The sequence below is a fragment of the Simochromis diagramma genome, unplaced genomic scaffold (genome assembly GCF_900408965.1).
Source record: "Simochromis diagramma unplaced genomic scaffold, fSimDia1.1 OVJJ01000361.1, whole genome shotgun sequence".
NCBI lineage: Eukaryota > Metazoa > Chordata > Actinopteri > Cichliformes > Cichlidae > Simochromis > Simochromis diagramma.
This window is the reverse complement of record NW_024386860.1, coordinates 2,980,816-2,994,845: the sequence shown is the minus strand read 5'-3', so window position 1 is coordinate 2,994,845 and position 14,030 is coordinate 2,980,816. Positions and strand designations below refer to the sequence as shown.

General features: G+C 42.9%; 1 protein-coding gene across 6 annotated transcripts; it reads right to left on the bottom strand.

The window, feature by feature from the left end:
* Positions 1-1,652: 1,652 nt before the first annotated feature.
* Positions 1,653-14,030, bottom strand: esrp1 (epithelial splicing regulatory protein 1). 6 transcript variants are annotated; one of them, XM_040029668.1, is made up of 16 exons: positions 13,661-14,030; positions 13,103-13,261; positions 12,868-12,984; positions 12,375-12,486; positions 11,323-11,466; positions 10,900-10,954; positions 10,706-10,816; positions 10,427-10,559; positions 10,302-10,344; positions 9,359-9,678; positions 8,462-8,686; positions 8,108-8,360; positions 6,584-6,767; positions 4,899-5,040; positions 4,350-4,439; positions 1,653-2,994 (listed from the first exon to the last, which is right to left on the bottom strand). In XM_040029668.1, exons 1-16 carry the CDS (start codon positions 13,790-13,792, stop codon positions 2,860-2,862), a joined length of 2,355 nt encoding a protein of 784 aa, XP_039885602.1. In that variant the 5' UTR covers positions 13,793-14,030; the 3' UTR covers positions 1,653-2,859. The 6 variants fall into 6 exon arrangements, with proteins under 6 accessions (XP_039885602.1, XP_039885603.1, XP_039885604.1 ...); XM_040029669.1 differs by having other exon boundaries at positions 10,706-10,813; XM_040029670.1 differs by having other exon boundaries at positions 8,120-8,360; positions 13,661-14,029.

The following is a 14,030-nucleotide window of genomic DNA, read 5'->3' as shown; positions in this document are numbered from 1 at the left end:
AAAGTGACTGCATGCTCATTTTCTGATACCAAGCTTCTGAAACTCTCTGGGCTGGCCTATATACATTTTTTGCTGAACTTCCAGCCATTCGTTGTGAATGTATGAGCCTTACATGAAAGTCTATGGCTTCTCAAATGAGTTAAAGAACATGCTGCCTCAGGAGCTTAACTGTATCAACTGCAACCAGACAATGTGCATTGTAGAGAATCCATATTTTGCCACTGTATTTCTGTGTGCAGCAACTGCATGTTTTACTCCAGGCTGTAACTCTGCAGACCACTGCAAATCTTCTCTGTCAGTCATGCTGCGTCTAAACTATCAGCATTTTGAAAATGTAAAAATCTCTCCATTATAATAATAATAAGTTCTTTTTTTTCTTTGTGTCATTGCTTCATCAACCTGACTTTTCAACTTCACTGAAAGAAGATGTCCAGTTGTGTCTCTGCTATTTGAAAAAAAGATAGCGATAGCATCCAGATCACACGACAGTGTTGTGCCAATAAGTGATTCCAGGTATTTGCTGAAAAAATGATTGCCTGTGTTTAAACTGGCCTATAATCTATAAAACATATGTCAAAAATACCTCATGAATGATATTAAGTGCTACCTTCTAGACCTGCCCCTGCACAGGTAGTTTATACCTATTGTACACTTTTAAAGAAACACTTTTATTTTCACTAGCTCCGTGAAAATGGCTCCAAAAACATTTCATACTGAGTGACATGGGTTTCTTTGGGTTTGTGAGGACTTCATCCACATAAGTAAATGTTGCAAGGACAGGATATAAGTGTGGAACATGAAAAAGATTAAAGATCATCTCCTGCTAAATGTTAAATAACTAAAATAATCCTCTTGTTATTAAAAAAAAAAAAAAACCTTCCCTTTTCCTGATAGTTGTCTGTCCCTGACAAACCCTGGATTATTTTCTTAATAAAAGATTTGATTTAATCTACTCTGATTCTTTAAATCTAAGACGTGCTCAGTTCAATCAATAAATTAAAAATTCCCTAAATGCGCTGCACTTATCTGCACTTTTTTCATACCAGTGTAACTTCACTGGATTTCTCCACAACATCTTACAGACAATACATTTATTTTCCAGACGTCAAAAAGGTGAGAAAAACTTTGTCACATGGATAAAAAAAAAAAAAAAAAATTCTTCCTGCTGGTTTGGACAGTGTGTGTGTGTGAGTGTGTGTGTTTTGTGAGTGGGAGACTAAGTGTTTTTAAAAGAGATTATTTGGGTGGGGTGCAGAAGATTGTATTACACAATGTAACTCTGCCCTGAGGGGGTCTGACATGGTTTTGTCTGCTTTCCTTCTCTCTTCCCACTTCCTGATCTATTTTCTGCTCTTTTCCACGCAGTAAAAAGAGAGGCCATCCTCTCACATAATGTGTTCAGTGTGTCTAGATGACAATAGCTTCTTTGCTATAGCATGTGTATGCGGGCACCGCAGAGGTAATCGCTGAGGACAGTGAGAGGGAGTTCCCACAGTTTCGCCCTGAGCCACGTTGTGTCACGAGACAAGCTCCACCTGCATATTTGCACTCCTGCACTTTAAAAACCCTCATGAGACACAAACAGGCATACTACACGGCAAAGTGAAATGATCAGAAGGTAAACAGTGAAATCAAACAGCTGGAGGATGACAAACTTGACATGTTAAGTTTATTGTTTGGTTTTTTTTTTTCAGCATGTCTGCAGTAGGGCGTCCTGAGGAGGATTAAATCCTGCTGTGGCACATGCGTACAGAAACATGAAGCCCAAACATCAACTTTATGCTGAGCATAAACGGCATTTAAATTCACATGAAACATATCCGACACGTCCTTCATTTCCTTTCCTTTTCGCCTTTCCTAAAAATCTACAGGTTCGAAAGAAGTACGGTGATTAGATTTCTTAGAGCAACCTGTTTGTTCAATAACGTTCTCCAATAACAGCGTAGACGGTGGAAAGAAGACAAGGAAAGTGTGATGGACTGCTAAAAATATGTCACAGAAGTGGTCATAAACCGGCTCTGGCTTTACTCTTTGCACAGTAAGCTGAGAGCTTGTGATCTGAGCCCTCTTGAAGAATGCAAATTTGTAGTTAAATTACTGAGAAGTGGGACAGTCTTCTTTTCAGCTGAATCCAAATGCACAACAAGGCAACGTTGGCGTGGCGCAGCATGGAAACATACCCTTGTCAGACACATAAAGGAGGGGGCTAATGAAGTGTGAGATGTCACAGTTTTTGTAAATTGAGGCCTCATAACAAGGTCCAGGCTATCAGACAAACTCACAGTGTAACATATAGGATATCATTCAAACATACTGCTATTATTTTCATTAGTAGTCTTATTGATTAGCAGTGCATTGATATTTGGCATTATGTAAACATCTTAAAGTTTCACTACTAACTTCTTCATGCACTAAAGCTTCCAATACAATCACTGTGTACTGTATCAAATGTATATAAACACATACAATGTACTGCATTAACAGATTATGTAATAAAACATCTCAACACAGCCATGCGTAATACTCATTCTCATCTCTTTCACACTCACACACTTTCACTCTTCACAGAAAAGCTTAAACATTTAGCTCAATTGCTACTAAGTCACTCTTCTCTAGTTTGGCTAACAAATATGTACCGTAATGATTACAATAGAACAGGTTAAAAAATCTCTATAAAGCTTTTAAAATACACAATGTGCAATATAAGATGAGAATGCTATCGTTGGCTAAGGCCACAGAGAATTTGGTATAAAATACATTAATTTCTGTTGCTAAAGATATAAATAACACATCTAAAAGGCTATTTAAAAAAAAAAATCTAACAAGTCTTTGACATATACCAAATTATCACATGTGACCCTAGAGCAGGGTCAAATCCAAATACTGCCCCCCTGGCTTGGTCATGAGAGCAGGTAGTGACATAAGAGGAGCCTCACTTGAGCTGCACTGACCAATCAGACTGCTGCTCAGAAGGGAAACAGACTCTGCAGGATTCTGCGGAGAGAAGAAGAACAAGGGTGAGGAAAGAGTTTTAGCCCCCAACAACAACAAAAAAAGAGCACCTGCACCAGACATTACCCATCACCTTCTCAATCACCTAAAGGCTAAAGCTGTTATTACCCATCTATTACACTACCACATTGCGACAGCGCCATCTGACCGTCGACTAAGCCCCGCCCCCTTAGGTATTGTTGCAATTGTTCTGTAAAGTAATTTTACTCTTCAGCAGGCCAGTTTCACAGCAGACATTTTGGCGTGAAGCAGCAGGTAATCACAAATGTCTGAGAAAGGACGTTAATAAATATATCTATAAGATTACAGTTAACCTGGTTCTGCCAGAAGATTCTTCCTGCAAAAAGGGAGTTTCTCCTTCTCACTGTTGCCAAGCGCTTGCCCTTAGGTGTGTTGTTGCAGTTCCCTTCTGTTATTGTAGGGTCTTTACCGTTTCATTTTTATTAGTTTCTGTGTTCTTTTTAGTGTTTCTAATTATCATTTGTCAGGTGGAAAATTCTAGAAGCTCAGAACACGCGTTACAATAAAAACACATGACTCACAGTCAAGTGGATATGGCAGTCTCACTAAACAGCTGTGTCATTACCTCCTCAGGATTAATGCATTCAAAAATAAATTGAGCATAAAGTACAAAATGCTATTTTAGTTAGTTTTAGGGGGAGTTTTGAGGGGGGGGGAGGTAGGTTGTTGTTTTTTTTAATTTAGTTTAACTATATACATTTTCATACCTAGTTTTTTTTAGTTTTATGTACCCATAATATCCTTGTATTGATGTATGAAACATTAAAAAAATGTATCTTTAATACTGCAATGTAACACCTAAAAATGAGGATTTATTACTGGTTATCTGGGTAAGAGAACAATTCAAACTTTAAAGCAGCTACTTTCACTTTCACAATATTTTTATGTTGTTCTGTGATGAAAATGTCACCACTGAGGAGTTTCTTGCGCCCGTTATTTGACTTTCACGCTTTCTCGACATGCAGAAAAAGGACCATGCCTGTACAGTCAGAGGGGAGAGGGTTCAGTGGACGGTCAGTCGGCTATGTGGTGCTCAGTGTTTTCATTAAAGACTTCACGAGCGGACAGAAAAAAGGTTAAACAGACGGCATGTGAAAACCCATGAAATACCTAAAAACCAAGAGATTTCCTCCAATTATTTAACCTAGTCAAAAGGAAATACCTGAAAATTCCCCATTTATGTGGAAAATGGTGCCCTGTAAGCCCTGGTGACCAGTAAAACCACAGCTACAACACCTTCTCTAAATTAAATCCCCCTGACTGATCCCTCAGCCAATCCTTACCTGCCACCTGCCTCAGACACCTTAAATACACACCCATTCTTTGGGCTGCGTAAGCAATGTCCTGGTCGGGTCATGAGTGTGCACGGGCCCGTGGGCGTGCATGAAAGCATCCTCGGGAGCATACTGTGGCATGAGGAAGGGGGAGGAATGACAGAGATGGGGGCTGAGACACATGTAGCCATAGACACTAATCTAAAGGCCTTTAAAATACAGAAAACAAAACCCAGTCTGTCTCAATATATTGCTTAAAGTAGTCCTTATCATGTCATAATTTATCTTCAGATTCTTCGCACTCTTTCAGGTTTAAATAAGATCCGAGATTCTCCAGTTCAAGTTGAAGCAAGCAGCAATCCGTGTGTGACAGAACAGGGAGAGGAGACAGGATAAACTAGTTTGATAGCCTCTGGGCAAACACAGTGGATGCCTGACAATACACACCCATAATACGAGGAGATTTGAATACAACACTTTGAATCCTACAGTGAGGTATGAGAGCTCTGAAGGCACAGAAAATCTCCATTATAGGAACTACATTAATAAAATGTTAAGTGCACGGTGCATTTGAAGGACGCCACCTCTTACCTGGTAACCCTGCACTGCATTTATGAGCTCTTTGACTCCGTTGCTGTTGTAGGTCAGACCGGGCATACGCACCAGGCCTCCCGGCGAGGCAATGGAGGAGGGGGAGGGGAAGAAACCTAAGGTGTTAGGTGAGCCAGGTGGACTGGAAAAGAAAAAAAAAGAAAACAACAAGAAGGGAAAAAGGAGAGAGACTGTTATCCTAAGTACAAAACCAGCATAAACATGTATCTTCTCAGAAAACACAACGTATGCAGCAGGATTCAGGAAAAACAAGACTGGGAGTAACTCTGGGTGTTGTCTTTGAGTGAGCTGCTCTCTCAGTCTCTGATGGCTCACCAAAGAGAACCAGAGGTCAATGCTTGTTTACCAAGTACTTTGATAACGCAGACTTCAGTCATTAACTACCCTTGCCCCAGCCTTTCTCCTTGGCAGTATATAATTCAACCAAGTACAAAATGCTCCACCTCTTCTTTTTTTTTTTTTTTTTAAATGGGAAAAAAACCTTTATAGTTATTGCAAGTTTTAGGTGTTTTTAATCACTCACTAATATACACAACATGTTTCAGTGAATGTAAAACTATTTTGATTTTGATTGATGCTATGCAGGCGGTTCAAAGAAGATGATGACTAAGAATGAAGAAGATCAAGCGTGGATAGCAGTTCCACATTTCTTATGCACATCCTGAACTTTTGCAGGGCTTTATGAGAGAAATATAATTATATGAATCACTCAAGTCCAACACTCAGTCTTTAACCTGCTGGCCTTGCAGTACAAAGTGTGAATATCTTTATGAATAAAGCAAGTAAATAAGTGTCCAGCAGCTCTACACGGGCAGCTCCCTAAACCAAATGGACTATTTCCATTCACAGGGGTATGCCAGGACCGGGGAATCCACCTCTTATGTGCTACATGTGAGAAATGGAAGCTCTGCCTGGATCTGAGAGTTTGTCTGAGAGCAACTTCACCCACCAGTAAACAACCCACAAGTAAACACCACCCGGCAGCCTCGGCTTAGCGTCGGTTGGCTCGTAAATGTCTTCGTAAATAGAAATTCAGGAGTGGTTAATTTAATGTGAGAAAGGAAGATTACTTAATGGGAGAAACAACAGTAAGCTCTCACAAAGCATCAAGGATATTTCAGGTAAATGTGTACATATTTACAGATTTTCAGCTGGAACAAGGTGAATTCCTTTTTGAGTTCACAAGATTTTCAGAAAGCTTGACCTCTGTCAAGGTCACTGAGATTTGAACTCATCTGAGATTTTTAGTAGATATTACTATGGTAACAATTTGAAGCTCCTACGTCGCCTTGTTCTCGAGTTATAGCATTCACAAACTTAGGTGTCCAGGCTGCCCGCCCGCCTGGCAGGATGCCGACAATACCCCCTCAGGCTTTGAAGGCTGAGAGGTAAAAACTGTGAGAATTCCTGCACACTGTTAAAACAATAACTTTCTGTGACCTTTATGCGAACTAATCAGACAAATCAAAACTTTTCAAACAGATAAAATCAAATAATTTCAGCAATGAAGAGAGTTTTCCCTTTGGACCTTCCTCTAACATACCTCTCACCTATTCACCAATGCAAATATTTAATATTTAAACATTTTTGAAAATATTTTCACAAGCTGAGCCATTTAATCTCTGATTCAATAAATCCCTTCATCTGTAAATACCATTGTTTACCTGGGGTAGTAGGCTGCGTAGTTCATGTATAGCTGAGCTGAGGCGGGGTAGTAGGCATGTCCTGGTGGTAGGGGGCGAGGAGCCAGGACCACCTGCCCAATGGGAGGGTAGAGAGCAGCAGCAGCAGCCTCTGGAGGCAGGACAGGTGGAGCAGGTGTGAAGGAATAAGATGGTGGCGATAAACCTGGCGAGGAGGAGAGGGAGAGGTAAAAGATTTTTAACCAGACGAACAGAGACACGCGTGAACAGAGACATGGTGGAGAAGTCTGCAAGGTCATTGTTTGTTTTTTGGAGAGGTGCTCATGCAAATCTACAAACAATGACCCTCCACAACATCACTCAGCACCTGACACACTTTGAATGTATGCACGTGGCAAACAATGAAAGCGTCAGCGTATTGTACACTACGCTGGACCACCGATGGGCCTGTAACCTGTATGTTTCATTATTTCAGTATTTTATTATCACCTCTGTGTAATTTCGGAGCAGGTAAGATGCTTTTAATTCACTCGACAGTTGTCAGTGTTTAGCAGCATCTACTGGTTTATACTTTCTCATATGCATTCATGCATAAAGCCTTCCAAGTATTGAATATTAGCAAAACGAGAGCCACAGCACTGTCAGAGAACAGAGACACTGTCTAAATGCAGGGGACAGTGCCGCCTGAGCACTTTATCCTCCTTGCATGGTGATTCTGGCTGTTCCTGCAGTCTGTGTGTGCATTTTCAACATTTAATTTCATCTCATCATGAACCTTTTTAAAACCCGCACGTCTAGCCTTGAATCCCTGTGTTGTGTCCCTTTCACTCATGTGAACTATTTCATATGAAACGGCTCATAACCATTAGACGTGTTATAATCCTCTCTTTTTGAAAACTAAGAGTCCACATTTAAGTTGAAGGACTACACACACAGAGATCAATGCACCATCTACGCACCAGCGTTCAGATATGCCCACAGCCTTTACACAGCTCCTGATTGGACAAGCACAGGAGATGCACACACCAGAGGTGTGCCAGGCCATTGAGGCCTAATCCCACAACCACCTCTACTCATCTGATAAGATTAGAGAGATGTAAGCCATTTTTGATGTTTTATGAAGATAGCTGGAATCAAACTGTCTTGCTTACACTTTCCCAACCCTTTCAGATTTTTATGAAATACTTCAGCAGTGTAAGAGAGTGGAATTTATGAGATCGACAAACATGCCACTAAAAACAAACTACAGTATTTTCATCTAAATGTGTGAACACAGGCAACAACTGAAAAAAAAAGGATGGTTACCCCATTAGGTTTATTAGGTCATGCAGATGGGTAATTTAATCACACTAAATTACAAAGAGGTGACACACTCACATACACCGACACAAACTCTCAGACACACAGTTTTCGATCCTCCTGGTTAGACCAGATTTCCTCATCCTCCCACAGTTTGAGATTGGAGAAAAACCCAGCAACCCTGCCCAAGGCAGGAGCCCACCTACCCTGCAGTCCCGAAGCAACCCAGCTCCCAGCAGCACTTACGTCTTGACTTACATGGCGGCGGGCTGAGCCCTGTCCCACTCCTGCTCCGGGTGTGTGTGTGTGTATGCGTGTGCGAGAGCGAGCCTCCCATCAGCACGAGGCCCATCTCCTCTGCGCTGCAGGGAAACACCTCCACGTAGCGGCTGTTTGCCCCACGCTGGCTGGACATCACATGCTTGTGAAGCCGCTGCGAAGCTTGGAGCGCTCGCTCAGCTGATGTCATCTGGATGAAGCAGTCACCTGACGGACGACCCTGAAAGCGGAGACGAATCAGAGATTACTCCGCAACACCTGTAAATTTGTGCTAGAAAGCATGTGAGTCAATGGGTGTGTCAGTGTGGGTGCTGCATGTACCTGCTGGTTGAGGACCATGTGCACTCCATGCGGTCTGATATCCTGTGTAAACTCGCCCAGGAAGGTGAGGATGTCCTCTATGCTCGCTGTGTACGGCAGCCCTCTCAGCCGCAGGCAGTCTCTCACTCCACCAGGAGGGGGCAGAAGAGACACCGTGGGCAGCACAGGCATCAGAGGGGCAGGGGCCACGGAGATCAGAGGGGTTGAGGAGTACCTGTTTAGCACCTAAGACACAGTTTCAAATTACATACCCTGCCTAAAGCAAAAACCTACCGAGTACGCAGTGAAGTTTTAGGAAACCCTTTCTCCTCTAGTACTGACAGGTAAAAGTCACTAACTATAACTCAAAAGCAAACATCTCAAGCAGAACAAAGCCAAGTCCAAGCTGTGTTTAAATATGACGCAACGTCAGACAGGAGCTGGCGTGGTGCCAACAGGACACCAGCGTGTTTGCATTTCTGGAGAGGACCAATAAACCTCGCAAGTGTCTCACACACACACCACGAAAGGCCTCTGCATAGATATGTAGGTGGACTGTCTGCTTATCAGTCCAGAAAGATAAGAAAATGAATGCCAAAGAGACACAAAGAGCAGTGGAGCACACGAAGAGCGAAAGAAAGTTCAAAAGAGAAAGGAGCAGCTAGAATAACCGTTTGTAGGGAAACATGCACACACAATCCACCTTGTTTTACTGGTCCCCACCCATGAGCTTCTCTCCTATAATGCCTACAACTGCCTGAGAAGATAAGAAACACACCCTCACGTTGTCACTCTTTGCTGCTGTGGCCAAATAAACAAACAGTTTTTCTCCTCTAAAACCTACAAGTGAGCACACAATCAAGCACATTTCACTCAACAGCACACCGTAAAACAAAGCGAAGAAACACCCCGGCGTACCTGCTGCACCTCTGCTGCCGTACTCTTAAAAAGCTCGATATATCTTTTCCCCAGGATTTCCTTGTGTTTCCTCAAGGCGCACTGAGCATGTTCTTCACAGGCAAACAAAACAAACGCGTCGCCGGTGGGACGTCCATCTGGGTAGCGAACAAACAGGATGCCGTCCTTTCCCCCGCTGACGGGACACGTCTCTTTAAGTTCATCCTCTGGCGAGAAGAAGGCGAGCACCTGCTCGTGCGTGGCGGTGAAAGGGAGGCCTCGCATCCTCACTATGATCTGGTCCTCGCGGGACAGGAACATTGCTACCTCATGAGACGTACCTGACACAGAGAGAATGACACGGGCAAGCCCGTTCAACTAGTGTTAGTTGGCCTCCTTCTTCTTCTGCAATTGATAAGAGTGATGCTAAATCTGACTTTTCAAGCCTCTGTGATTTTGAGTAATAGTCTAAATCTCTCATCTGTATGACGATAAACTTTAGCTTTATGTAATGAGGTCACTTCTGGTTTCTGGGAGGTGTTCATCATGTGAGTAAAATTATTAATATTCAGGTCAAATGACTCAGTGATGAGCTGTGCCTTGTTGACAAACTTATTGCTCTTCATAAAAGGCTGTGTTGCCATTAAATGGTATCACTGAGTCATAACTAACAGCTTTTTGTGCTAATAATAATTTTTCTTTTAAGATTACAAGTGGCATGAAGGAAAAATCCCAATGGACCTGGAGACATTTACAAAGGTCCTGAAACATTTTCAACTCCTAAAAATCATTATTACTAAATACATGAATTCAAGCTCATATAAGAAGTTGCTGAAGTATTAATAAAATAGCACCATAGAAGATCTCAAAGACTTCAAAAGTCCTCTTTTTCAACTCAGTTTCACTATATACACACATAAACCAGATGGCTGCACTTAAGCTAACAGATATATGAACTTCCCACCTCCTGCTATCTTCAGGAAGTCATCTCCTGTCGCTTTATAAACCTGCCGATAGAGGGGAACGATGTTTAGTGATGGGACAATAATTTGGTGATGTGGCTGATTCTACTGTGTCCAGACGCCTTACCTCAATATATCTATTCCCCATGTGGTGTTTGTGTCTCTGCAACGCCAGCTCTCTGTGTTCCTCGCTCACAAAGCGAACCAGAGCTTCTCCGTTCCTCCTCCCTTGAGCATTCAGGCACAACGCAACCCCTCCTCTAAAGAGCACAGCATATGAAGGGGGTTATAAAGCCTCTCTGAAAACCTCTGTCAGCAGCAGCTTTCTGGGTGTCATCAGTGATTTAAAAAAAAGAGATGATAAACAGTGTAAAAATGTGCGCCTTTAAAGATGTCAGCAACGTACTTGGCGATGTTGAGGCCTCTGAAGAATCGAGCGATATCCTGGTCAGAAGACTGCCACGGCAATCCTCTGGCTCGGATCACCGTGTTGTCGCACACTTTCTCCATTTTACTGCTGCACACACACACACAGAGGTATTATTACAGTGGATTATCAGGGAACAAAAACAACGTGTATCTTTAATAAATGTTACTCACCAAGTGCCGCTCTCGAACTTCTCACTAACTCTCTCGGGGTTCAAAAACGTGTGGCCTGCAACAGCAAAGTGACAGAGTCACCATGATGACACACAAAGTAATCAAGCTGAGACAGTTTTTAAAAGGCAAAGCAAATGGTTAAAGTCTAAATCAGGTAAGACCTTACATTTCTTTCCTTTCTTAATTACCGGTTTGTTAAGTGGCAAGCTCAAAAGTAGTACTATGAATCTTGGATCATCCATTTTTGGGGGGGAAAATGATTAAAGGAAATTTCAGTTATCCTCAAAAGAGGTCCTAATTGATTTTCTAGTTTAGTTCACAGCAGGGTTTTACTTAAAGTAACACAGTTTTGGAACTCATTAGTAGTAAATCGATTTACTGATGTGTTTGCTAACATTACTCGGTAATGTACGTGGTACTTACAAAATGGCTCGGATAGCAGTGCCAGGACAACGCTGGACATAACCTGAAGCTGCTGTGTGGCTACTTCTGCAGGCAAAGGGACCGATGGATCCGGTGTGGCAGAGGGGTCCCACATGGTGGGCACATCAACAGGTATACTAAGAGCTGAGGAGGAGGTGGTTAAGGAGCACAAGCAAGAGAGCGACAGTGTTATTAATCATGAATGCATCGTGGTCCAGCAGGATTGGACGTTTGTTTTCTTCTTTTTTCCCCTCTCTCTCATTTCCTAAGTCCATTTTCAATTTAGTTGGAGTTGTATGCTTTGGGTGGAGCCCACTCTCTCAGCTTTCTTCTACACCTTCTCTGAATCAACCTGGAGTATTAAAAGGCAGGATATCCGCAAGATCGCTACACTGATCATCATGGCCGTAACCAGGCCCTCTTTGGTAACTGAGTTCCATTTAACCAGGAGGTTCATCTGCATTTAGAGTCGCCAGCACTAAATCCCTCTGTCCTATTCAAAAGAAGATCCGGTTGTATATCAGCGGAGTCATTCGCCTGCGCCCAAATAATTTCTGTTGCTGGTTTAATACATTTTTTAAAACTAGGTCTGATCTGTTTTTTCCCAAATCATGACAGAATAGACAGGTGTGTGAAAAAATGAAAAAAGTGAAAACAGAACAGCAATACACTCACGTGTTTTTCTTCCTATACCTGTGTGTGCGTGCGTGTGCGTGCGTGCGTGCGTGCGTGCGTGCGTGCGTGTGTGTGTGTGTGTATATGGGGTTGGTCCTGTTGGGTAAACACACACTCTTTCACTAAGGGCTTAATAAGGTGCTGCCACTCTTTCCTTATTTGCATTTCAAAACCTTTATCCCTACAGCCAACAGCTTAATGCGTGTGTTGTGGATTTTTGAGGGTAATGCAATGCACAGTATGAGAAAGAACCAATCAATCGGATCAAATCAATCGAGCAAAAAAAACAAATGTCTGGAATTCCATGACTTAGACGGCGTAAACGGGCAACAGGACATGAAATGTTAATGTAAACAGGTGACGTGTTAAAAGGATACACTCTGCCATGGTGTGGACATTCAGAGCTTTGAGGTCAGGAGCGGGAAAGTGCTTCTTGAACTCCTTCCGAAGGTCAAAGAAAGAGTAGAAACAGTCTGGGACCAGGATGTTCTGGAGAGGAATACAGTGTGAGTGAAAGGCCCATCAGCAGCTTCTGTTTTTATTGCTGTGAAACTCATGTTTGCACAGGCCACAAGAGCATGCACTGCCTACTTCTTGTATCATTAACACACAGTTTGAAGGCACTCGGGAGAAATTTCATGAGCATCATGTGTGCCTGTCTTTTATGTGCACGAGTGTGCGGTATGCGCATGGGCGTGTGTCACCGCATTGGCTTCTCCTGTAGATCAACTTTCAGTGTTAACATTAAAGTTCAGCGAGCAGTGCGGTGCTGACACAACACAGCCCTCTGAGAGCGTCGAAGGCTCCCGCAGCAGTGAGTGAGTGAAACATCCGCCCTGGCTGCTAGGCGTGTTCCCCCGCCCCGCTCACCTTGCTCGCGGCCTCGGGGTGAATCACTTGGCGGATGTGGAGCTGCCCGTCTGTACACAAACACACAGACGTGCCTGCGCCCGCGCTGTTCACCTCATTTGTCAGTTGCAGATGAAACTGTAAAAACATTTAGAGGTATGGACTTTAATACAGCTGCTTTAACCAGTGCTGTAACTGTAATTAATAATCTATAAATGGCCTATTAATGGCTTTCTGGCTACTTTGAAGACATTACCATGTTTAAAGCTTTATCAACGCTCGGTGCTTTGTACACACAGTCTGCTCCAGATCCATTCTCCTGTTCCACGCTCTCCTCCACCACATCCTCCTCCTCTTTTTCTTCTGTCAAGTCTGAGAGGTCAGGCTTTATGAGGAGCTCATTCACCTTGCCCAACTGGTTCAGAGAGGAAAAAAACAAGTCAGCCTTGAAACAGCCAGCCTAGCTAGAAAGTCAGAGGCTTTGGAACAATATAATAAAACCAGCGTGAAATATGTGTGTTTGCTACATAGATATTATCACAGTGGAAAGCAGCAAAGGAGCAATTTAAACGTCTTACACATAAGGCAGAAGGTTTTTTGTAATTAAAGCGAACAGTGATTTCTGAACAGGTGCGCGTAAGGAGGAATCCCACAAAAATCCCCCTGGCACACTTTTTTTCCTTATTAATATTGGTCTGACATCATGTATCGCTGTTTGCAGTCCACCTGTCCACTCCTTTGAACACCACATTTCCTGCTTTGGAGTCACGATGATTAGCAAGTAAGAACAAGCAGCCTACAAGTGAATTTTTACCTTTTTGTTCTTTACATCCACGAGCTGCCAAACCAACTGCACGAGCTCCTTCTCGTCAGACCCCAGGAGATCTCCGCTCGCGCCAGATGTGGCGGTGAAAACCACCACCAGGTAGTCTACCTGCGCCGTCATCTGAATGTTAAAAAAACAGAACCGCAAACACACAGAAAACTAATCTAATACTAAACGAGACTAAAAGGGACTGAAGATCAGCGGGATGTGAGACGCGAGCGGGACGCGGGAGGTAGAAACGCCTTTACTCTGACACCTGAGCGCAAAGGTGAGCCCGTAAATCCAAAGTTTTGTCGCCTGTGAGATTTTTATGTGAAGCCTCCCGCAGTCACCATCGCGAAGCAATGGCTGAACGCTC